The sequence below is a fragment of the Peromyscus eremicus genome, chromosome 3, assembly GCF_949786415.1.
Source record: "Peromyscus eremicus chromosome 3, PerEre_H2_v1, whole genome shotgun sequence".
NCBI classification, from domain to species: Eukaryota; Metazoa; Chordata; class Mammalia; order Rodentia; family Cricetidae; genus Peromyscus; species Peromyscus eremicus.
In genome coordinates, this window is record NC_081418.1 from 3,547,207 (window position 1) to 3,572,330 (window position 25,124).

General features: G+C 44.3%; 1 protein-coding gene across 1 annotated transcript in view; it reads right to left on the reverse strand.

Annotated features, from left to right (window-relative positions):
* Nucleotides 1-25,124, reverse strand: part of Magi2 (membrane associated guanylate kinase, WW and PDZ domain containing 2) — a 609,708-nt gene that overhangs the window by 39,347 nt on the left and 545,237 nt on the right. Inside the window, exon 19 of the mRNA XM_059256447.1 lies at nt 10,712-10,850. Coding sequence (XP_059112430.1) covers nt 10,712-10,850 — 139 coding nt within the window. The remainder of the gene's footprint in view (nt 1-10,711; nt 10,851-25,124) is intronic.

Genomic DNA, 25,124 nt, shown 5'->3' on the forward strand with positions numbered 1-25,124 from the left:
CCTTAGGGTCAGAGGGTCTGCTGACAGCGGCTCTTTCTAATGTAGAAAGGGTTGCATTTGTGTGTTTGGCTTAAGAAGAACTAAATAATACCGAGGAGGCCCAAGCGTCTGTGGAGCAGAACTCAGCTAGCACAGGCTCTTTTGATATCCCCACATGCATTTCTTCCTATAATGGGCACACTAGACTGGTCCCCCTAGAATGTGATGCATCTCAGATTCTCATGAACCCTTAACTGTAGCCTTATTACTTACAAGGTCTCAATTACAAATGTTCTCCAGAATTCTAGCAGCAATTAGACAAGCTACTATGAAATAATATATTATACATCAGTTAAAAACATATGCAAAACAAGGATCATTAGAGAAAGATAATATTCATGCAGATTTTACAAACCGTGTCTTTAGGGTGGCCCAATAAGTAGAAATATGGGGACCCATGCTTGTCACTTTTCATGCACATGGAGAGACTGGAAGGTACCATTCCTAAAGGAAGGGGAGGAACAGCCTAGGACCAATCATTAGAATTCACAGAACCAGTGACAAAGACATTATTACTGTTAGTCAAGATTGCTTAGTATGTTTAGAGCAGTTGAATAAAAATTATCTAGGTAGTAAGAATAAAACTTTAAGTAAAGCTAACCCTATCAGGCATGCAGCAAGTGAAATTAGTAAAAGACCGAGCTATATGTATATTTCAAAAGTAGACTTTTTTTTCCCTTCAAAATACTGAGGGCATCCTGAGGTGCATTTAGGGAGGCACAAATATGAATAAAATTTGAACTGGCAATGTCAGAAGTCTTACAGTTTTTTTTCACATAATAATGGATGTCTTAGTGATAGAAGCTGTCATTTGAGAATCAGTCATAGTAATCGTTTCTAAATTTTAAGAAATCCTAAGATACAGACATGGAGTTCCCACGTTCACATTTTTTATTTTCTCTAATGTTCTCATAAATTCTTATAGTTCTCACCTGTAATACTCTGCTTATACATATTCAATGCAGTTGACTTGCTGGATATAATTGCTTTCTAGAAAAAAAATATAAAGCAGAAAAAAATATAGCAGCGCCTTGCCCATTCCACCCTGCTGCTCACCTGCTATGGCTGTGTTTCCGAGGCAGTCTTTAAGATCACTTGAATCAACCTACAACCTCTCGGTGTATGTCCAACCGCAGGCGATGGGCTGCAGTTCTCTAGCTAAGCAATCATGGGCACTAGAAATCTGGAATATTCAGGTCAATGGACCCTAAGATACAAATGGCCAGAGAGGCCCTACCATGTCTGCTACTGTGCTCTGTCTTGATAAGGTGTGAGAGATGGGTATGGGACTCAGACCTGCTCTTCTCCTCTTTGCCAGAGTCCTGATGACATTCCCTGTACACACTCAGCTTGCTCCCTACACGGGATCTGGCTTGCCTGTCCAGAATGAACCAGGACTCCACATGGGTTTGAGATTACGTGATGGGGGTGTTTTGTTAGCATGTTGTGCTTATGAAAGGAGGAGGAGTCAAGGAAGAGTACAGCAGGAAACCTGCCTAACACAGTGGGTTAAGTACGGAGAAGAACCTCTCTGTGGTCAGGAAGTCAGAGCTCGACAATGAATGTCAGAGTGGAAATTAAATTTCAGGATTTACTAATTGAGTTTGCCATTTAGCCCTGCCAAGAAGCAAGTAATTTCATGTGGAAATGATCAAGCTGCTTCAGTGTCACACAGAGAAGGCTCTTGCTGGGTTTCAAACATGGCCTTTGCTCGGCTTGAAAACATATGTGTTAGCTAGGAAACTGCAGGCCCAGAAGGAGAGAGAAAAGGGCCAGGATCGTGGTGGAAGCGCAGGGCTGGGAAGGTGGAGTGGGAACTGCAGTGAGAGGCTGAGCAGAGCTTTGCACACTGTGCTAGGAATGCCTCAGAACAGGCTGGGCTCAGTTCTAAAACCTACTGCCCTGATGAGCCCAGTGCCACCGTGAGTTACAGAGAGGCCCCCCAAAAGACTGGGGATTTTTCGAGATGCATAAAAGCGGCTAAGCAAGGCCTGAGCCACGAAACAGTTACCAGCTGTCCAGTGTTGAGCTAGCTTTTGTCCTGTTCATTTTCTGTAGTCTAAGCAGCACATTGAAAAAATAGGTGATTCTCAAAGTTTAGAAATTTTCTTACAATTAGACCATATAATTTAAGCCCAGAGTAAGGCATTATATGATTTTTATCTTTGCTACCAACTGAAGAAATTCAGTTTAAAAGAAATATTAGGAAGTCTTAATCAGGACAGGACATCAGAGCCAGGGTGAAGGCAGAGTTTGTGGCTAATAAAAATCTAGGCTTATGGTGGCAACGAGAAGCAGAGCAGAGAGGATAGTTCCCGGCGTGAGAAGGGCGTGGGCACTGCAGAGCGCCGCCGCAGATACCCTCACCCATTTGTTTCAACCCTGAGGTGTGCAGCACTAAGGGTGAGCTCTAATACAAACCACGGGCTTTGGCAGGTCCAGCATTCGTAGAGAACCACTGTGACGGCCATGTTGATGTGGGGGAGGTTGTGCCTGGTGGGGTCAGGAAGTATGTGGGCAGCATCTGTACCTTTCTCTTAAATTGTCTATGTGCTTAAATGCAACTAAAAAAATAATTTAAGGTTAGGGGTGCAACTCAGTTGGTAGACTTGTCTAGCATACATAAAACTGAGTTTGATCCCCAAAACTACATAAACTGGGTGTGGTGGCACATACTTGTAAACTCCACATTTGGGAGGTAGAGGCAGAAAGATCAGAAGTTGAAGGTCATCCTTGCCTACATAGTGAGTTCAAGGCCAGCCTGGGGTATATGAGACCCTGAATCAAGAACAAAAACACTAAAAGATTAAGTCTAGGGGCTAGAGAGAGATGCCAGCAGGTAACAGCCCTTGCTTTGCTGTTTGAAGACCTGAGCTTGGATCCTCGCTCTTAGGTAAAAAGCTAGGCATGGCTCTGTGGTACCTGTAACTAGAGCACTGTGTGGGGCAGAGACAGGAATGCTTCTGGGGCTTGCTAGCCAGCTTTGATTGAAGTAGATCCACCCATCTCAAGAGACTAAGGTGGGTCATGACACGGGATGTTCTCTTCTGGATCAAAACTGTACACACATACACACACACACACACACACACACTTCTCACACTCGTGTGTGCCTATCACATACACACACACTTAACACAATATACACATACACGCACCCAGCGGCTAGGACTCACACAGTATTCTGGTTTAAAAATGGCCTCTGGCAGGTTTCTGGCTTGGGGAAACCAGTCCAAGTGCCTTGAAAGAGCTGCTTTGTGATCCAGTGTTCGCTGGCTATGCAGTGGCTAGATCTACCATGAATGTGTCATAAGGTATTGCCTTTGCTTTGAGCACAGGAAAGCAGGGCTTTGTTGGCAAATTTCTTTATGAAGAACAAAACCTTTTCTACAGTGTCTCTATTTCTGGACCACAGAGAACCAGACAGTGGTCAAAAGAGCTTTGAGGTGTGGAACCAACCTCTTGCCCTGTGTAGTTTAGGGGTTGGAAGTTCATCTGGAATCAGTCTCTCAGACTGTCAACCGCTGCACCAGACTTCACAAGCAGAATGGAGACCATGCTCAGATTGATAAGAAGGCCGGGGACAGAAAACACAGTGAGAGGAAAACTTAGTCCCCTTTCATGTCTATGTCTCAACAACTAAATCTACGAATGGGAAGTGACCCATTCTCTGGATGGGCCAGAGCCTGTGGTATACACAGGTTCCTCCTTCACACTGGAGCAGGAAGAGAGAAACCCAGCAATCTCCAGGACATGAAGGCCTCTGAATATGCCGGGACACACTTGAAAACAGAGTGTGTGGGCTAGTGAGATAGCTCCCAGAAAGGCACTTTTTGCCAAACCAGCAAGCTGTGCTTGATCCCCATATCCACAAGGTATCCTCAAACCTCTGGACCCAAGGCCTCACACAGGCCACACAGTGCTCTCCTACAGCGTTATAACCTTAGACTTTCTCCCTAACTTTTCATTTTGAGACAGGGTCTCCCTGAATTGTTCATGCTGACCTTGTGCTTGCTTTATAGCTCTACTGGGCCATAAACTTGTGATTCTCCTGTCTCAGCCTCCAGCGTAGCTGGGATTATAGGCCAGTATCACCGGTGGTTTCCATTTCCTGCCTTCAACTTCCCTGCCATGTAAGAAACAGTGTCTGGAACTGGGGACTTCCCTGAGGTCCAGTCTGCATCTCCCAGTATTTAGAAGTGTTTTCAAAGCTAGCTGCCTTTGCTCTTGGACTTCTGTGGTCAGGCTCAGCTCTATGTACAGGCAAGAATCCTCAAGCATGCTCTTCAGGATGGATGCTGGACAGGAGGAATCCTTAGCTTTTCTAAGATACCCGTGGGGATTTTTCTCAAAGGGGCTTGAGAAAGATACCCCTTGGCTCACGACCTTTCAAAATGGATGGGTATGGCACTGTTTTGGTAGTTTTTTTTTTTTTGTTTTTTTTTTTTTTTTTTTTAATAGTGTGTGGAGTCTAACAAGTGGGGTCTTGCAGATGGTGTTGGCGTGTGTCAGTATATCCCAGGAATTGCCTTGAGGCTGCAGAGTGATGCCCCTTCAGGTGCTTCATCATTTTCTCTTACTCAGCACAAGGTGTTCCTGAGTGATTTGTGAAGGTGCCCATGGGAAAGGAAGATGCGCTCAGCCATGGATGCCAGAAGATGAAATTAGATTTCAGAATTTATTACCAAGGCAAACCACCCTTTGCCCTGTCGAAAAGGCAGGTAAACTGTGCAAGGGCAATAGAGCCACTCATGGCTCCCCTGAGCACCATCTTGGGGCAGGAGGGGAAGCGATAGTGACTTTCCTCTTGCCTTTCATCAGAGGCAGATGTTGAACCCCAGCACCTGGTGACAGTTTTGTGGTTCCTGACCTGGCTGATAGCCACACAGCCATGAATAGTAAATGTATTAGATCAGCTCTGATTCAGAATTCAGATCATGTCTGGGAGGAGGTTCACCCAGACTCAGTAAGGCCTTCTTCCTTCAGAGAAAGCACAAGTTATTAGCAGGACTATTACAAAGGAAACGCTTAACAGACCAAAGGGGCCAAGTGCTCTTCGAGAATTCCTAATGCTCTAGAAGTGCTTATTAAATTCTATGAATAATTAATAAGCCTATTTTAATATTTTTCTTGAGAGCAGATTCTCGAGGGCCTTTTCTTCAGTTGCCGTTCTGTCAGAAACAGCCTCTACATGTGTCCTCAGTGTTTGCCTGTTGGCTCCCTGAGGCCCCAATCTCATGTTCAGTGGCCACAAAGTGCACATAGTAGGTGCTCAGTAAACCTTGGATTAGTTGAAGACTGATAATTAACTGTCAATCCATGACATTAATTCCAGGATCTGTCCCACATACAATATTTAGTAAAGACATATTTCCTGGAGTTTATCTTTGGTTAGGGAGTGATAGGCAACCTGGGAAAATGACTACAAATAAGAATATGAAGGTATGCTTATGATGTTTGTTAGTATGTATCATTGAGAATCCAAGGAAAGACCAATTCTGCTCACAGGGTGTTCTGATATGATTGTCTTAAGTCACTGTAATCATTGGTTAGAGGGAGACTTTAAGTTAACAACTATTTAGTCCATGTATTTCTTCAGGGAGTCTCTTCTCTCCTTAGAACGGTTTCATTACACCTATAGAACGCACACAATTTTATCTGTCGAGGGCCTGGAATCCAGTCAAAACCTTTTGAAGACACAATTCACGTTGAATGTGCAGGTAGAAGTATAATTCAGATAATTGGTTGTCTTTCCCTTCATGTGGACCTCGGGTGATCCGGGCTACTCACAGGGGGAATTCTACTTCATCCTTTCAGTCCTGCGTGGGCTGCTCAGACCGCCTGGTCTCCCACTGGTGTCTGGGTGTACTTCCGTGTTCTCCACATGAAGAGCGGCCCGCTGTTCTCCAGGGGAGTGAGCACAGCAGAGTGCCCACCAAGACTGTAAAGCGTGTTTACTTCATCCGAAACAGCAAACAGACCCAAGGGAAACGCTTCACTTTGATGTGAAATATTCTGGGCTTTTCTTTTTCTTTTTTAATCCAAGGACACTTACGTGGACCTGGGCTCTGGCTGGGTGGTTTGGTTTGCAAATCAAGTGTGTGTTCAGCGTGCACACAGGGCCTTGACTGTTAATGAAGGACACCTGTACTTCAAAGCAGGGAGCTAATTTGTATAATTTATTCCTGGGCAGTTTTACAGCCAGGATGCATACTTCCCCTTCCTCTAACCTCTTTAGGTTTAATTTGAATAGCAGCTACCTGTGCTGCAGAGTACACACTTTGGGTGCTCACCTTTCCGTTCTCAGTGGGGACGGGGGGAGGGTCCGTATTCCTGCCAGTGGCTGAGAGGCATGTGAAGGGATGAGGCATTCACAGTTTCCGCTCAGTTTATAATCAACAAATTCTTATCCTGAGGACTACACTTGAAGTGCCTATCTCTTGAGTTTCTCTTTCAAGGACTTGACTGTAAAAGCGACTCTTCAAAGCCCTTATCATTTCCAACTCCCTCTGCAGCTGCTCCCCAGCCTGTGTTCAGCCGTAACCTGTGCCGTGGCACTGGTCGGTGTCTGCCTCTGATTTGCCTGAGGTGTCACCTGGCAATCTGGTTTATTCGCCGCGTGTTTATTTCCTTCCTCAGCTTGCTTGGAGTCACACCGATTTTGGTTAATCAATGATCTGACAGATTGTGCTTGCTGGTTTTTTTCTTTTCAATTGTACCTGCATTTATCTCTGTGTCACAGATCAACCTAAGAACTCAGAGCTCCAGGTCTGTATTTCTCTTGACTGAGATCAGCTTTTCTTTGACAAGTCCCCAAGTCCAGATAAGGGTTCCATTTCAAAGCGGCTCTGTCACTAGCAGAGGGAGCATGGGTGGAATGGCTTAAAACCTGGACCCTCAGCTCCCCAGTCGCCTCATCCCCAGGTACCTCTTTCCTAGGCCAGCTTAAGCCCCAAGGGTCCCTGAGAGGTTAAGCATGCCTCCTTTGGACCCTGAGAACTCAATGATCTCTTAAGGAGCGTGCCAAGTTTAGGAACTTGAAAGGCAAACAAAGGAAGCATGCAGGCTTAAATTAATACTTGGCAAGAAAAATGTCATTTTCCTGTGATGAGGCTATTGCTAGTCAAAGTAGATTATGTTCTTGATTCTATCTTAGTCAATGCAATTTTTTCTTGTGTTGTTACTTATTGCCACCATCCTGTTCTTGGGAACATTTTTATTAAAATGCACTCCAGTTTATTTTGAACTAAAAAAAAAAAAATGGTTTCTTGACCAGTCTATTTCTTACTGATGCTGGAGGAATTGCTTCGGCCATGGACACTGTTACATTGAGATCATTTATGCAGCCATAAATGTAGTCTTGTCTTTGGTCTGCTCCTGATGCAGAAGAGAGTTAACACAGCAAGCCAGGGAGCACTCTGCTCAGAAATGCTGGCTTATGAGGCTGGCTCTATGCTGGGAACATGGCTGTAAATCATCTGCTATGCTAATACGAGCCTTGTGCTGAACGCTGAGCATGTCTCACTTTCCTTAAATGGCTGATACAAATGACGTGATTGTACTCAACATCTGCTTTCCTTCCAGGAGTCTAGAATTTTGGGATGTGCTGGGCAAGGGGATGCCTGCAAGACCAGCCCCGGTGAAAATCATGTGCGCTGAGCTGCTAATGGATTCCCTGGTCCACTGCTATATTTTTGTTGCTTGGGGCAATATACAATCTGGGTGACATCATAGGAGAGCACGTGTGAGCATAAGAGGAAGTCTGTACAGCTGACCTGAGCTCATGGGAGCTCACTGACTCTAGACCAACAGCTAGGGAGCCTGCGTGGGACCCACCTAGGCCCTCTGCATGTGAGTGACAGTTATGTAGCTTAGTCTGTTTGTAAGGCTCCTAGCAGTGGGATCAGGACCTGTCCCTGGCGCTTAGCTGGCTTTGGGAAACTGTTCTCCATGCTGCATCACATCATCCAGTCTTGATATAGGGGGAGGAGCTCAGTCCTGCCTCAACTTGATGTGCCATGCTTTGTTCAAGCCCATGAAGGCCTGTACCTTTCTAAATAGAGACAGAGGAGGAATGGATTGGGGGGGGGGGGGGCGGTAGAGAGGAGGGAAGGGAGGGAACAGGAGGAGAAGAGGGAGGGGAAACTGTAGTTGGTATGTAAAATAAATGACAAAAGTTAATTAAATAAAATAAAAAGAAACAGGAAGTCTGTATGTTGATGCCTCCAGCAACTGCCTGAATTTTCTTTCTGTTCCAAATGAGTCTGCTGTGAGTCTGTATAGCTATAGTCTATGCCCCAGAAGTCACCCAGGGAACCTTTGAGCCCTGCCATTAGCTGTTATGAAACTCCGGAAAACCATTTGATGGCATTATCATCCAAGATGTAGACTTGATGCTCGGTCTTCTTCACTCCTCACGTGTCATTGCTCACAACTCAGCTTAAATGTTCCTGAAGAGCTATGGTCTGCTTAGTTTATGTTTGTTCTTCTACTTCCCTGACGGGATCACTTTGCTCTAACTTTTTCCTTTCATTTCATCACATCTAAACTAATTTTACAAATTCCACATCTTAGAGGAGCAGCTAGTAAGTCCCGAGATCATCAGCAAGTGTAACTGGATGTTTTAGAAAAATAGACATTCAAAGTGAGATCTGTAATATCACAATAGCTAATAATATCGATATGGAGTCCCCTAACAGTGTGCCCACATATCTGAAAGATGCTCTGAATTGGTTATTCTGAGAATTTAACTGAACTAGCTATTTTTGGATGATGTTAAGAATGAAATGATGTTGACAGGGTCTTGGGTTTTTGTCTTGTTCCAAAGCTATGTGTTCATGTTCTCCTCAAGTAGATAGGGAATAATGCATCAGTATGATTCAGGGTTGTTCTACCTTCTCATTGTAGATAAGCAGCTGGTGTGGTGGATGTTGAAAGCATGGACCAGTGATTCGAAAAGGAACAAGAAGCTGAGGGCAGTGAATCCGGACAGAGCAACTTTGTAAAGATTCACTTGTTAGGGTAACTTCAAAATTTCCTCACTAGGTAATAGTCAAGTCTTGGCATGGAGTGAAACACCCCTTTAAGATGAGGCATATTTTCAGAGGTGATATGATTTCACAGGTCACTTTGGTGTTGTTGAATCAGCTGATGCTTTAGGACACACAAAGTCACTCTATTCTAGGAGTTCAAATTCCTTACCAAGCCTATGCTTCTTGCTGCTATCAATATTTAAAAATAGTTTATTAGATCTAAGCATTGTGGGTGGGAACGTGGAATAAAGTATTTCCTTGGGCACAAAAGAGCTGGCCCTGCAGAAGAGAAGCTTCAAGGTGCTTTCCACTCACCACGAGAGCCTGCTAGCTCCTTATGCAGCGACCTTCGAAGACACAGGGGTGTCTATGAGGGCCTTTGAATGTCGAGATTCTAGCTGAGTTCTGCAGGGCACTGATCTGCCCTACCAACAAGGAAGTGTTAATAGCTGTTTATGTAGCATATACAAAAAGCACGTGTGAAAGGGAAAGCTACTGTTTAGAAAGTCTTCTGGGTAGGAATGGGGTGGTGCCAAAAGTGAACCACTTCTTACAGATGGCGGATGGGAAGGGATCACTGAGGCCTGTGGCCAGCCCCTGTTGGTACCCTGATAGTCTGTGTGGCTTGTCACTGCTGTCTGTCTGTCTCTGATGCTCCCTGGAAAATGTTTCTATTTTGTTTCTTAAGGTGCTAGAGGTAGAGCCCAGGGCCCGTGTGTGCTCCTCTGAGCCATGTCCCTAGGCTCTGAAAATACTTTTAAAGATGACTTGGGTTGTGAAGCTTTTCATGTAAGGGCCACTCAGCTGGGTCAGCTACACTGTCTACACTGTTGGCGATGCCTTCAACAGGCTGCTGGGAAATGACACCTTTAAAGACTCTTGAAAGCAAACGATGATTTAAAATGTACTTTAAAGCCTCGCTCCACCCAGGCGGGTCTCTCTGTTTGCAGATCAGGACGTAGCTCTTAGCTACTGCTCCAGTGCCATGAGTGGCACCAGGCTCTTGCTACGCCCTCCCACCTGCCATGATGATAATGGACCCTCTGAAACTGTAAGCAAGCTCCCAATTAAATGCTTTGTTTTATATAAAAAAAAAATGAAAAACCTTCCTCAAAAGCATATAAAAAAGCATAGGAATGAATTTTTTGAACAATCTCTAAATGTCAGGGAAAAGCAGCCACTGAATGAGCTGAAGTTAGCATTTTAAATTTTACACCCTGAGGATTGGCTCTGACTCATCCCCTGGCCCAGTTTAGTAATCCTGTAGGATTGTCTAAAGCATGTGTGATTTTAGAGAGAAACTGGTAAATTACTGCAGTCTCAAATGAACAGAGCACTATCAGTCTAATTACAAAGGGTCCCACATACAAGTGGTGTTGGCTCTCCCTGCACACTCAGAGATGCCCTGGAAGCTCACACGTTCAATATTTCAAACATTTCCTCGTTTCACAAGCTGAAGAAAGGGTTTGCACACATGTATCTGGGGCTTAAGTGGACATGCGTGCCTATCTGTCTCCCGATAGTGAATACCTGTCCTGGCAGCAATAGAGGACAGATGCATTTTCGTATACAAAAAAGGAAGGCTGCACATTTGTAACACACAGAAAGCAGAACACAGCGGGACGGAAACTGAAACGCACCATACTCCGGCACTTGTCCCGTGCCGCGCTTCAGCAGCAACCTCACTCTTCTTCCTCCGGATTTGATGAGTTCTATTGCTCTGGCGTGTGTCATGTCCCGGGTGCTTTCCCCGTTGATTTCAATGATTTGATCTCCTACCTGCCAATTAAAGAAAAGTGAAGTCAGGCAAAGGCGGTGTGTAGTTCCCACTGTTCAAGCATCACCCCATTTCTACAGAGCCACCGAGCTGCTTGACTGCCTCCCAGAAAAGGCTCGTCATAGCCCCACCCTGAATCCGACTAACTTCATCAGAGGCTGCGCCACTCATCATTAGCTAGGATGGCAGTGGCCTCAGTTAAAAAACTGGGCATTAAAAGAAATTGGAAAATAGGTCTGATACTACAATTCAAAATATTCTGGCAGCTTTGTTTGAACGGAGAAGTAAATATTCTAGAGCTTTTTCACTGAACACATCATCAGGCTTTGGCTTTGTGCAGTGTTTGTTTAGCACACTGGAAGGAATGATTAGTTTTTGTGCTTCTCTGAGAACATTTGCTATGCGTCATTTAAATTGCTCTGGGTGCTATTGCAGTGCTGCCTTCACAGTGAACATCAGTTAGCTGATACTCCAGTTCGATGATGAGTTCTCTGTCACTGTCCCTTGACTTACAAATGAGACCCTCTAGTCTCTGCACATGACTAATGCTCTTGTGAAATCTTTGCCATGCTCACACCTGGTTGCCAGAAGCTGTTTGGTGAAGCATCATTTCCTCTGGATTTGTCAAAAATGCCTGTGCTCCATAAGCAATTCCCATTTAGCTTTTGTGAATAGATGTTAGGATACAAAGAGTTTCAACTACAAACATACCATGTAACTCCCAGAGGATCATTATTGTCATGGGCCTTTGAATTAAAATATATTGAATTTCAGGGCAAATTACTTAAGACAAATTAGTCAGGGAAAACACAATGAGTTGTTTTGCAAAAATTTATTGTAGATGGTTTCTTAAACAAAGAAGATCTCATCTTAATTGATATCTATAAAGCATAGAGAACCAAGAGCTACAGTCAGGTGGATTGGACAGAGAAACAGGTAGTTGCTATCACCATGGCAACAGGGCACTGCAATAAGAACCCCAACACACTTAACAGGAAGTGGCATCTCCGTCTAAAGAGGATTCATCCAGAGGCCCATACCCTTTCCAATATAATGACAATAAGGATTTCCCTTCATGTGCTTGGTGGCCTCTAGAGGCATGGGTTTGGGGCAGTGGAAGAGGATGGTATCATTTCTGTGGCATCCATATTACACAGAATAACTCAGAAGACAGGACTAAAGGTTACTGTCACTGTGCTGGCCAGTGTGTGTCAACTTGACACAAGCTAGCGTCATCTGAAAGGAGGGAACCTCAATTGAGAAAAAGCTTCCACAAGATCCTGTTGCAGGGCATTTTCTTCATTAGTGATTGATGGGGAGGGTATAGCCCACTGTGGGTGGGGCTATCCCTGGGCTGGTGGTGTTGGGCTCTATAAGAAAGCAGACTGAGCAATCCCTGAGGAGCAAGCCAGTAATCAGTACCCCTCCATGGTCTCTACATCAGCTCCTGCCTCCAGGTTCCTGCCCTGTTTGAGTTCCTGTCCTGATTTCCTTTGATGATGAATTATGATATGAAAGTATAAATCAAATAAACCCTTTCTTTCCCAAGTTGCTTTAGTCATGGTGTTTCATCACAGCAGTAGTAACCCTGATTAAGACATTCTCTCTTCATGTTTCCTTAACTGTCACTTTTGCTATGAAGGAAGAGCTATGTCCTGGAGTCAAGTGGCTTGTGAGGGGGCTGTGCGTCTAAATTACCAGTGAAAGTGGGAACATTTAGAAGAACTCAAGGAGTCTTCACCCACACTACAGACACAGTATTAAATTATGGAACACTAAGGGCTAAGTCACACAGAGAAAGTCTCCTTGCTCTTTTTTTTTTTTTTTTTTTTTTTTGGTTTTTTGAGACAGGCTTTCTCTGTGTAGCTTTGTGCCTTTTTCCTGGAACTCACTTGGTAGCCCAGGCTGGCCTCGAACTCACAGAGATCCGCCTGGCTCTGCCTCCCGAGTGCTGGGATTAAAGGCGTGCACCACCACCGCCCGGCCTTGCTCTTTTTTCTGCATGCCTAAACTCATGTCCACATGGTTACTGGACACCTTCTCCTGGACAGCCAGCAGGTATCTCAGCAGTGGATGAGCCCACCAACTTCCCCCAAAGCAGATTCTCTCCTGGTGTCTAACCTTTAAGGATTGGGATTCCCCTGTCCTTAGGCAGGAGGGGAAATTATGGGGACAGAGGAAGAAAAAAGACCCTGGAGTCTGGCTGAAGCCTTTTGCCAGCTGGAAAGTAAGAATTCTAATACAAAGTTTACTTAGGCCTCTCTTTCCTCCTAGCTGTAAACCTGTGCTTTTCTGGGAATCTCTCCTGGAGTCCCATTTACAGCCAAACGTACATCCTAATGCCCTGTGCAACCCTAGCGGCTCCTGGCTTTACCTTACCAGATTATAACCCCATCTAATGCACATCTGGAGCTGCCCTATAATCTCGCTTGCCAAAGGAGAAGAGAAGAGAGGATATTTCTTGGAAGTTCTTTGAGATGTAATTTGAGAGCCACCAAAATGGTACACACCAACTGCTAAGACGTAACTGAGACTCTCCCTTGAGAACACCAGACCCACACTCCGGTATGTTTTAAGTTTTCTTTGAGTGTCTCCCTCTTAATCCCCTTGCTTAAAATCGATGCCAAAAATGCCTTTTAATAAATGGCTGCTCTTCTCTAGAAGCTTGTGCCCAAACTCTCAGGTCTGCGTCATGCTTCACCTGAGTACCTGTCTATTTTTAAAACCCCCAACTCTGTTCCGTAATGGCTCATTCTGAAATTCTTTTCTGAAGCCAAGAATCCTGGGTTAGCTTGAGTCAAGATCCTTACAGGGTTGAGGGGGAACCATAGGCTGCTGGGGGGCAGTAGTGTGAAGCTACATCCCCGGCTTTGCCACACTTATAGGTACCACCATTCCCGCAAGCCAGAAGTGTGGGGTCACGCATCACTCCTTAAAAGTAAAAGTTATGATTATTTTATTTTGTATGTATGTATGTATGTATGTATGTATGTATGTATGTATGTATGTGCCATGTGTATGTGGGATCTGTGGAAGCCAGAAGAGAGCATTGGATCCCCTGGAGCTGGAGGTAGAGGTGGTTGTGAGTGCCTGGCATGGGTGCTGGGTACTGAAGTATGGCCCTCTGCAAGAGCACTAAGTGCTCTTAAGTGTTGAGCCATCTCTCCAGCTCTCAGACTCCTTTTAAAAATGCAGCTTCTCTGCACCTGTTCCGACTCTCTTATGCGTCCAATTGTGTACCAACCCAATGCTGGGCTGTACCTGGGTCAGTACAGCGTTCTCCAGCCCCTTGCTGTCCCAGTTTTCATCACAGTCACTCTTCCGACGGAAGGGATGCCATACCGACCGAGGCATCAAGATTCTCTCCACCTCTTTCTCACAGGCCTGCATCTTCCAAGCCCAGCCTAAGTGTTGTCTCTTCTGCGGTATCTTCCTCAAACATGCCAACCTTCTCAAACAAAAGTTTCCAGGCTGTTCATCAGTTACACCTCTCCCTCTGTTTGTAACTATATTCCCCCCAAGACTCTGAGTGCCTTCACTCAGTAAACAGTTTTTAATGAACACTTATTATGTGCCAGAGAGTCCACTGGTGACATGGAGACAAATGTTACAGTTTCTATTTGCAATACGTTCTTGTCTGGTTGAAGAAGAAAGTATGTAAAGATGACAATAAATTTCCACTGTATCTTGGCTATGGCACTTGCATCCATAAAGTTCTAAGGGAGCAGAGGGAGGGACATTGAGGCCAGAATGGTGTGTAGAGGCTGTCAGGACTGCTTGGTGGTGGCAAAGTGTCAGCTGAGTTGTGAAGTGTCAAGAGAAGCTGCCCAGATGAAGGCGGAACCACACATTGTAGACAGAGAGAGCATCATACGCAAGACCCCAACACTGGAGAGTGTTTGGTTCCTCAGGAATGTTTGGAGTTTGGTGGACCACTCAGGAATGTGGGTTTTTTTTTAAAAGGCACCAGCTGGGCACTGAGCACATTAAACAGGGAATAAATTGATGGAAGCCAGCCGGGAGGTGATGCTTCCCCGAGTGGAGTGGAAAGATGGGAGGTTGAGCAGAGGGCTGTCACATGATCCACCTAGTGAGCAAGACACGCCCTTGTCTCCTTCCCTCAGGTCAGGAAACCTTGGAGACCTCTCCAGGGAAGGCTCGGCTGGCTCTGTGGGCTTTCCTTAGAAAGGCATGGCTCATTTCATCCTCCTCTTTTCTTTTCCTTCAGTACTTTTCTCTTGGATACTGTCAGAACTCTACACTCGGAACTTCCTTGCTTTTTCCCTAAAGCTTCCTTCTCCACCTGTAGCAGACCTCTGTGCCAGTTCATGTTTTATTTCCCTCCTCCAGGCAGTGTGAGACCCACACCTCACCTGCCCCAGAGTTCCCTTTCAACTCTAATGACTCATCCTCGGGCTCTGCTTGAGTCCATTCTTTTATTCTCTTGCATTTGAATTTGTTCTTAAATTCTCTCATTAATGAGCCCAAGGCCTAAAGGGGGATCCCCAGTTTCTCCAGTGCCATGTGATAGCTTTGCTGGGACTCCCTAAGATTTCTGGGAACACTTCTTTCCTGCTTTTTAATTGTTTGCTTCTTTAATGGCCTGCACCCTGCCATGGTACCAGCATGAGGAGGTCTTGGGGACAGAGATGCTGGGCTATGGAGGGAGGGAACTGGAGCCCTTGAACTAGGTAACTGGAATGCGGCACAATCTGTGCTTGTGAATGGAGAGTTTCTAGTGCCTCGTTTGAGGATAGACCCTCAGATCAAACCCTAGACAAGAGTCTGGGAATACACTAAGATATTACTAAATTTAGAAAAAAATTCCTTAGGGGTGGAAGTGTTTAGGTAATAGAATGGAATCACGTCTGTTCATAGTTTTACAGAGTGTTCTGGATACCAGCTCATTTGGAGCTAGGTCAACAGTAAGAAACAATCCAGCCTCAGCATGGAGATTCCTGCCTTTCCCTGTGCCAGTATGTATGACAGAAAGGTGGAATTCCCATTGTCATTCCAATTCAGGGTTATGTGTAATTTTAACTGGAACTCTCTAAATAAACGTGGGATGTGACTTCCTTCATTTTCATCCTCTGTATAGAAAGATGGACTTGTTGGCGGGAGAAGGTCTCTTATTACTTTCTGATCTTATCCAACTTCACTTCAACTTCTAGTGTACACCCCCAAAGCATCATTTCCTGTTCTATGAGATGGGAAATTAATATGAAACCCACAGTCTTTCAGGATGAAGAAAATGACCCACAGTGTCTGCGTTATCTTTCTACATTCTTCCTACTGTAGAACTGTCTGTAGCTGAGATATGTGACTAAAATGGAGCTTCAAAGGTTGCCAAGAGTCCTTAAGGAATTTTTAAAATACTGTAGAGTGGGCAAGAAGGGCAGAGAAGGAGAGAGAGAGGGATGGAGGGGAGGAGGGAAGGAGGGGAGGAGGGAAGGAGGGAAGAAGGAGAGGAGGAATGGAGAGGGAAATGGAAAGAAAAAAGATTAATTGGGGTAGAGGTGATTCAGGACCCATGTATGGCCTGGGGCTTTGTATAGGTTGAAGAAATATCAAATTTAGAAAATTAGCCAAGGGGTTCAGAAATATTATCTGTGGTCCCCTTGGGGCAACTAGCAACCTTTGAGCAAAGCTATGTCTTTGGGCAAGGCAGGCTGAGATGCGTCTTTCCACATAGCATACCCTGTCATGTCCCACGTTTCTCCCCATCTACTCCAGGTCCTGTATCGTGGTGGAATTTTCTTTAACAAAGTTATTACCAAATCCTTACACTTGCTTGAGGCTGCGTAGAGTAGATTATTTTTTCTCTTCCTACTAGAAGGCCAAGGCAGTACAGGTTAATGCTCAGACCTTAAGTGATGGATAATTCAGATGTTAAAACTTTAAAACTAAATTCTATACTGTGTGCGGGCATGCACATGCCCATGCACACATTTTTTGTTTTTGAGATAGTGTCTCTTTCACTACATTATTCAGGCTGGTTCCCAACTCTTCATCCTCCTGTCTCAGTCTCCCAAGTGCTGGGATTATAGGCATGCATAACCATTCCCAGTTCTGGATACATTCATATAGCTAAGTCATTTAGGAAGCATGTGGTTTGGCTCAATAGAGTCTTTATAAGAAATATGTTAAGTACAGGTTCATTTCAACTTCTTCATGGCCATCTACATAAACATGCTTAGTAAGTTGTATTTATTTATTTGAGACAAGGTTTCACTATGTAGTGGAACTCTCTATGTAGACCAGGCTGGCTTCACATTCATAGAGATCTGCCTACCTCTGCCTCTGACAATGGTGGGATTAAAGGCCTGCCTCACCATGCCCAGCCGGTAGCAGATTGTTCTCAGTTAATGGCTCTTATGTGACTACTACAAAACAAGAACTTATTTTGCATGACCGTCATAAGTGAAATGATCCCAGATTATAGTCCAGTGTGAGAAGCTAGGCTTCTTCAGAATAGTGCACACATGGATAAAAGATAACCTCAAGTTCTTACTTCGGGGAGGTTGAGTGTGGGCCACATTTGTGGCTAATATCCTCAGGTCCCAGGTCAATGTCATCATATGCATCACTTATAGGCTCTTTCCCCCCACTGACTCCATGTCATTCATTCCTGCTACTCTTGACAGGTAGGTCCTCAGCTAATCAGAGTTGAGTAATGCATGCTTGGTTTGCTTTTCAGTTACAACCAATGAATTCATTCTCATGATATAGAGACATAAGCTTTGGGCACCTCGGCATACACCTCAAGTTTTCTGGAAATACTGCCTTAAGCAACTTGAGTCAAACTGTAACAATTTCTATAGTATTTGTAGGAAACCAGATGAGATTTTCATAATGGTGAGTTGAACAAATTCTTAGAGGGAAGTTAGAAACAATCCTAAAGGTCTGAGGAGGAAGAGAGCTTACTTGAAAGACACCATAAAGTGCTAGAGGAAAAAAAACAGATAGAATTAGGGTGTTCATTGCTCCAACTCACTTCTAGCTACTCAACAAGAAGGTGCTGATGGCCACAGGTCACCCTGCTGTAGCAGGAGACAGACTGATTCCTACTTGACAGTGACTTTAATATATTTTTAAAATTCTGAAAATGTTTATTTTTATTTTAAGTGCGTTAGTGTTTTGCCTACATGTTCACCACGTGCATGCCTGGTGTCTGTGGTGGCCAGAACAGGGCATGTGAGCCCCTGGAGTTGTGGTACCTGGTGGTTGCCAGCCCACACCTGTGTTCTGGGAACTGAAGCAGTCCTCTGCAAGGGCAGAGTCCTCTTAGCCAGCCTTCTGTCCAGGCTGACTGTTTACATTCAGTGGACGGTTTATATGATTGACCTTTGTTAGACATTCGATTATTGCTATCATTCTTCTTATATGTTTAGTCTAAAGAGCTAGAAGCAGAGCCTGAGGCCTAGGACATATCAGGGCACTGACCTCTGAGCTGCATCTCCAGCCCTGTTAGACGTTACTTAGTAACCATTTGCAGTGAGCATACTTTCCAAGGGGTTCCATCAAGTGTCTTTGTTAACCACCCCATCCCTCTCGTTAGACCGTAATTGAATTAGATAGGCTGCAGCTACCCAGCACGTAGCCTGGTTCTTGTTACATGCTGAGACAGGAACCCATCAAGTCAGCAGGTTCTTCCATGGAGAAAACTTTGAACCCAATTGGAAATGGAAACAAATGTTTGAGAGTGTTCAAACTGTGAATTTTATTTGTCTCAATTAATTTGTATGTTGAAAATTGAGTTTCTTTCTGTCTTTATATTATGTCCTAGATATAGTAACCATTTAAAAGAGAAACTTTCCAATATCGCTCAAGAAAATTTATTCCAATGGAAACGTGAAATGACCCTGCAAATGTGCAAAGTCCTTGATCAAGGCTACACCTGAGTGCATACCAGCTTAGAAGGGCATGGAGGTGAGGGCCACAAGTGGCTTTAAGAAGTCACAGGCCGCTGCATAATTCGGAGGGCTGCCATGAGCTGTGGGTGGTATAACATCTTCTGTGCTTTTATGATTTGATGTTTACCCTTTGAAAAGATGTAGTCACAGTTAAAGAAAACCTCAGTCTTTGACTTGAGCGCACTGATCTGCAGCGGAGTGTCCTGGGGCTGGACATTCTAATTAGCAGGCTGCCCCTGGCAGCAATGGGGAGGCTTTCTGCTCAAAAGCCTTCATTTCTCATTCAATCTTTTTTAAAGTCTCTAAATTTAAACATGGAAAAATTGTAAAATTTACAGATAATTCAGCATCCCGATTGTAGAAGCAGTCAACCTTTAAATGACACCTCGGTCTTTGCCATCAAAGCTTTCATTTTCCCTGGCAAATACTGCAGACTCCAATCGTATACACAGGGAGCTTTATTAGATTGTTTATAACTCTCCTTAGTCTCCCAGAACCCTCGCTTATGGTTGATGCCCTACTTCTGAAGTGCCCACTCCTGGCTTTATGCTGTTCTTGGGTCAACCCTTCCTGGGCTCTGAGCATCTGAGAACCTTTTCTTTTTTGTCCTTTTGTAGGTGCCATTTCATTGGTCTGCCTGGACGCCCTCCCACTTCATTTCAAACAGGTTCATCTTACTCATCCCTTAAGACCAACCTCAGCTACCAGATCATCCAAGAGGGGCTTCTGGGATCCCACCAGCCGTGGATGCACCTTTCCTGTGCATGTCTTTAGAAGAATTTCCTCTTCCTGTCTAGTATTGCAAGCTTCCCAACAGCATAAGTCCAGCCACAGGGAAATGTCCATATGCGTTGTTTAACAGAAGCATTCATGGTTGGCTGAAGGAAGGGACTCTTTTCAGGTATTTCATTTGATTCTATGCTCCTTTTTGCTTAAACTGGATTTAATCAGTTTACAGTAAGAATTTACTTTGGTTTCATAGTATATGTCACCTACTTTGACCCAAATTGAATAGCACACAGCACACATACATACCTTATAATCTACAAAGCATATCTATAAATACAATCTATTGCTAATTGTAGTAATCATCACCATCATCATCATGGTAGAAGAGGGAAAAGAAACACAATAGTAAACTTTGCACAATGAACCTAGGAGGGAGGCAGCAGATTGACTGAGGGAGTGTTAAGTGGAGAATGGGGCAAATATTGTTTCTGTGGAAACACCACTGACAGGGGAAAGAGTCTTCTTGGGTTGTTAAGTACTGCCTCGCAGGCATTCTTATAGGACAGCAATGCTATTTTGATTTTATGATTCTAGATGAAATCTTTAGGAAGAGAATCTCATTGAGTGCTTGGCAGGTAATTTAAACCCCGAGTTAATACAAAGAAATCACCATGAATGTGGCAGAAGACATAAATGCGAAGACAGAGTTTAAAGGCAAGCTTGTTGAAGCAGAAATAGTTTCTACAAAGGAGAAAAACACAAGCAGCCCCATTTCACTTTCAGATGCTCTTTATCTGTTCAGGCGGGAAGAGACCGGGTAATATCTCAAATCATTTGCCTGAGCAGGGGTAGAAGGCTCTCGGCGGCAGCCCAGCTGAGCGTCTGCTATTGCTTAGAAATCACTTACGTTAGGTCATGAAGTCTGTCTGCCTAGCTGATTGAAAAATAAACAAAAAGAAAATCACAGAGGAAACTTTAACTGCGGACTACGTGCAGTCTATCATTTCCCTTCCCTGCATGCAGCTGAAAGCAAAACAGAGTATTATTCTGCATATTTGCCTAATCAGATATACTGTTTTCCAGATATGATCACCAACTGGACTTTGAACAATGGCTGCTCTTTTGGCACATGATAATGATTCCTGGTTTGCGGAAGCTAACCATCTTTCACATTGCATTTACACGTGTGGACTCTCCGTGAGTGTGCCAATTCTAGATCTGACATGATAGCTGTGTAGGTTAGAATGCGACGGTATATCACGATGGGTAGCCATGCACAGTGGTCAGCTACAATCCTGAGAATGATTTAATGAAGGCACTATTGTACAACGTGGATGGGAAGGAAATGAAAATAGCTATGGAGGCAGCCCCGTGTAAGCAGATTGGTGCTGTTGCCACCTCAATCCTGAAAGACCTGAGGAAGGAAAGAAAAGTTACTGGGATCAAGAAAGAGACCATGGAAGAGAGGCTGCCTGCCTGGAGTTGGAGCTGCAGAAAGGAGAAGTTCTGCTAGGCCCAGAGCACAGTTGCAGGGAGTGGCAAAACAAGAAAAACAGCCATCTGTCGGTGTGGAGAGAATACGGAATCATGTTACCTCCCACCCCCTAGACTTCTACTTCTGAATTCCTGGAAGCTGTGAATATGTTACTTTATATGGAAAAGGACATTGCAGATTCTATCTATCTATCTATCTATCTATCTATCTATCTATCTATCTATCTATCTATCTATCTATCTATCATCTATCTTATCTATCTTATCTATCTATCTTATCTATCTATCTTATCTATCTATCTTATCTATCTATCTATCTATCTATCTATCTATCTATCTATCTATCTATCTATCTATCTATCTAGAGCTAGGGATGAAATGTGAGGCCTCGTGCTCTACTGCTGAATGACATCCCAGGCTCCATTTTTTTCCTCTATCGGGGACTGAACTCAACTCTTCACACATATCAGAAAAGAGCTCTCCAACTGAGCTAACTGAGCTTTACCTCCAGCTCAACCTTAAGGGTTGTGAGATGGGTTATCCTGGAATATCTGGCTGGGTCCAATGAAGTCCCAAGAGTCAACATCTAAGGGAGATGAAAGGATAGAAGCAGAGGTCAGGGAGGGGAGAAGATGCTAAACTGATGGATCTGAGGATAAAGGAATGGGCTAGGAGCCAAGACAAACAGATGGCTCAGGATGCTGGAAAAGGCAACATTTTCCCTGGAAGCCTGTTGAAGAAGCCAGTGCCGCCAACTTGATGCCTCCCTTTCCACTCAGTGAAACAATTTGGACGTTTTGACCACTAGAATTGTGAGGTAGTCAGTGTGCACTGTTTCCAGCCACTAAATTTGTCATCATTTACTGTAGCATGAATACAAAACTAATGTATACAGTCTCTTTCTGTTGGTATTTCTTAGTGAGCAAAACTAACATGTGCTGGAGGCCAGGAGCGTTTGGGTAATCCCGATATAGCCATCACCCCAAGAACACTGCATGGGGCAGGGACTGAAAGAAAACAGGCTTGGATGAGAAGGTGGAATAAAGGAAGAACTGACCTTGGGGTGCAGTTGATGCAAGGTAGGGGTAGAGCCACAAACAGTGAATGAATATGACAAGTGGTATGACAGATATAGGGTTTAAGAAATAATTCAAGAGCAAGATGTCAAAGTCGGATGGTATTTACTTTTCCCAACTTGCATTGGAAAGGTGCTATTTGGGAATCTTACTCTGTTGTAATATTTAGTTTTAACCACGGACATCCTTTAAGCCCCTTTGTAGGAAAATCGGCAGTATCAATGCTGTTTGATTGCCTAAGACCTCAGAGGCACCCGTGCCTCTAGCCATTTGCTGTTTCCTCGGTGAGAGCCAGAGCATCCCTTCCTTCCCTCCAGTCTCCCTCCACTTTCACTGCCCCCTTCTTCCCCTCTTCTTTTGGTCCATATGGCCACTGCTTGGACTTCTACCAAGAAATCACCACTGCCCACTGCATAACATGCCTCTGGTTTTGTGTCTCCGCTCTTTCAACATCTGCCCCCATCACATGCTCCTTGAACAGACTTTGTGCTATGTGGCTCCTTATGAACCCGGAAGCCTCTACTGTTGTAGCGTGTCCCCACCCCTCACTTATGTTCAGTATGGCCCTTTTCTGATTCTTCCCAGCTTTCCTACTTTTATTTTTTATTCTTTGGCTATTATCTTCAGCAGACCTTGTCATTCTTGCTATTTTGCCTGGCCTTCGAATCTCATCTTTTAATCATGGCCACTCATCACGGCTCTACTCAGATTCCCCATGAAGCCATCACTGGCCATCATGGAGATAATTCCCGCTCCTTTCTCTCTGGTCCCAATACACTGTAGCTTCCTCTCTTGTAGCACTCAGGGCATCAAAGCCTCTAGAGTTGATTCTTGTGCTTTATTCCTCCCACATCTCAACTGACAAAATTATAAACTCTTGGAAAGTGGGACTGTGTCTTTGTACCTCCTGGTAGTAGTACTGTATTGCTTTAAAATAATAAAGAGTAAAATCTACTTATAAAAGGGGCAAAGATTAGTTAGTTCCCACTGGTGGAAGAGAGAGATGCTGAAGAGAGGTGAGGGTGTGTGGGAGATAGAGGAGACTATGAGTCTTCGAGTGCTCATGGCTGAGTGCTTTGAGGCAGGAGATGCCTTAGTGTTTTGCCATTGCTGATAGACATGCTTGGAATGAGACAAGAGCTTCATGAATATTTCTCAGATACACACTACTTGACTTTGGGTGAAACTCAAGTTTGACTTCTCTGAAAACAAGGCCTCAAACATTCCTAATACTTATAATTTTAAGAAGGTAAAAAAAGTTATAGAAGTGAAACCAACACAATCTTCTTCAGCTTTCAAGGAGAGGCAACCCTGCCATGCTTCACCGCAACTCCCTGAGGAGACAGCCACAAGGTGGAAGCAGCTGTCTGCTGTTCGCCTCTCTCCGTCTGCTCACATAGGCTAAAGGCAGACATAGTGAAATTATACCCCTGGAGAGCAGAGAGCACGCTCTGTGTTTATACTATCTCTTGTAGCATTTAGCATGCGCATGTCTGTGTGTCTGTGTGCATATATGTGCAGGCAAGTGAGCAAGGTGACTTTTTAATAAATGGGGGAGGGGGTGGTAAACAAGGAGAGGTAACAGCTGGTAAAGGTTCTTATTCTCTACTCACTGCTATGGTCTGGGATGAGTTCCCCCAAATTCATGTGCAGGAAGACTCATCCCCAGCCCATCAGTGTTGGCGGCAGAGCCTTAGGGAGGTTTTTAGGTCCTGGGAGCTCTATCCTGATGAATGGATGGATAAAAAGGGCCATGAGAGTGGGCTGACCCCTTTGCACGTCTGTCTTCTGTCCTGCTGACACATAAAGGAGCCCATGCTAGATTCTGGCACCTTCATCTTGGACTTATGAGACCACAGAACAGAAAGGAATTACTGGTCTTCCATAAGCAGTTCTCAGATACTCTACTGTAGCAACAGGAAGACACCCACAAATCATACGCAGTGGTGGAGGGCAAGGAGCCCACTTTTTCCTCTGGATTTTATTTCCCTCACTTTAAGTGAGTATTCTGAACTTTAGAGAAAAGTAGGAAGCTATGGAAAACACATAGTTAGTCAGGAGACAAGGCCAACTGTAGGTTCTCTGACTCTACTCCTTCTGAGGGTACTTTAGCACTCCAGGAAGGGAGAAAGACACAGTGTTGTTCATTACTCAAATGAGATGCAATAGAGATGCTTATGGTTGAATATTTACCTTTGGGGTTGTATTGGCCAGTTTTGTGTGAACTTGACACAAGCTAGAATCACCAAAGGGGAAGGAGCCTCAATTGAGAAAATGCCTCCATGGGATCCAGCTGTAAGGCATTTTCTCATTCAAGTGATCAGTGGGGGAGATGCCAGCCCATGGTGGGTGGTGCCATCCCTAGGCTGGTGGTCCTGGGTTCTATAAGAAAGCAGGCTGAGCAAGCCAGGGGAAGCAAGCCAGTAAGCAGCACCCCTCTATGGCTTGCGCATCAGCTCCTGCCTCCAGGATCCTGCCCTGTGTGAGTTCCTGTCCTGACTTCTTTCAATGGTGAACAGTGATGTGGAAGTGTAAGCCAAATGAATCCTATCTTCCCCAAGTTTCTTTGGTCATGGTATTTCATCACAGCATTAGTAACCCTAAGACAGGGCTATTGTTTAAAAATAACAAGACGGAGTGATGAGGGTGAACATAATCAGAGTATATGTTTGAAAATGTCATAATGAAACCCTTTATTTTGTATAATTAAATAGGCACAATCACATGTCCCAAGTAGCTCTAATACCCAGGCCATCCCATGAGTGAGAATTCAGCAGATATGGAGTGGGAACAGCTGTAACTATGAATAAGTCTCATCAGCAATGAATGGCTCTGAATGTCCCTGATCAATTTAACCTTTCTCTTCAGATAACTGTGCACACTACATGAAGTCTCAAACCAGCAGTATCATGCATGTCCTTGTGTAGTATTTGAACTGTGCACAAAGTGTACATAAGCAGGAAAAATCATGGCACTAGTAGGCACTGGGGTCTATTATCATGGCCATAATGGACACAGATAGAGTCTTTCATTAAAAGTTTAATTTCAAGGCAGCTCCCCAGAG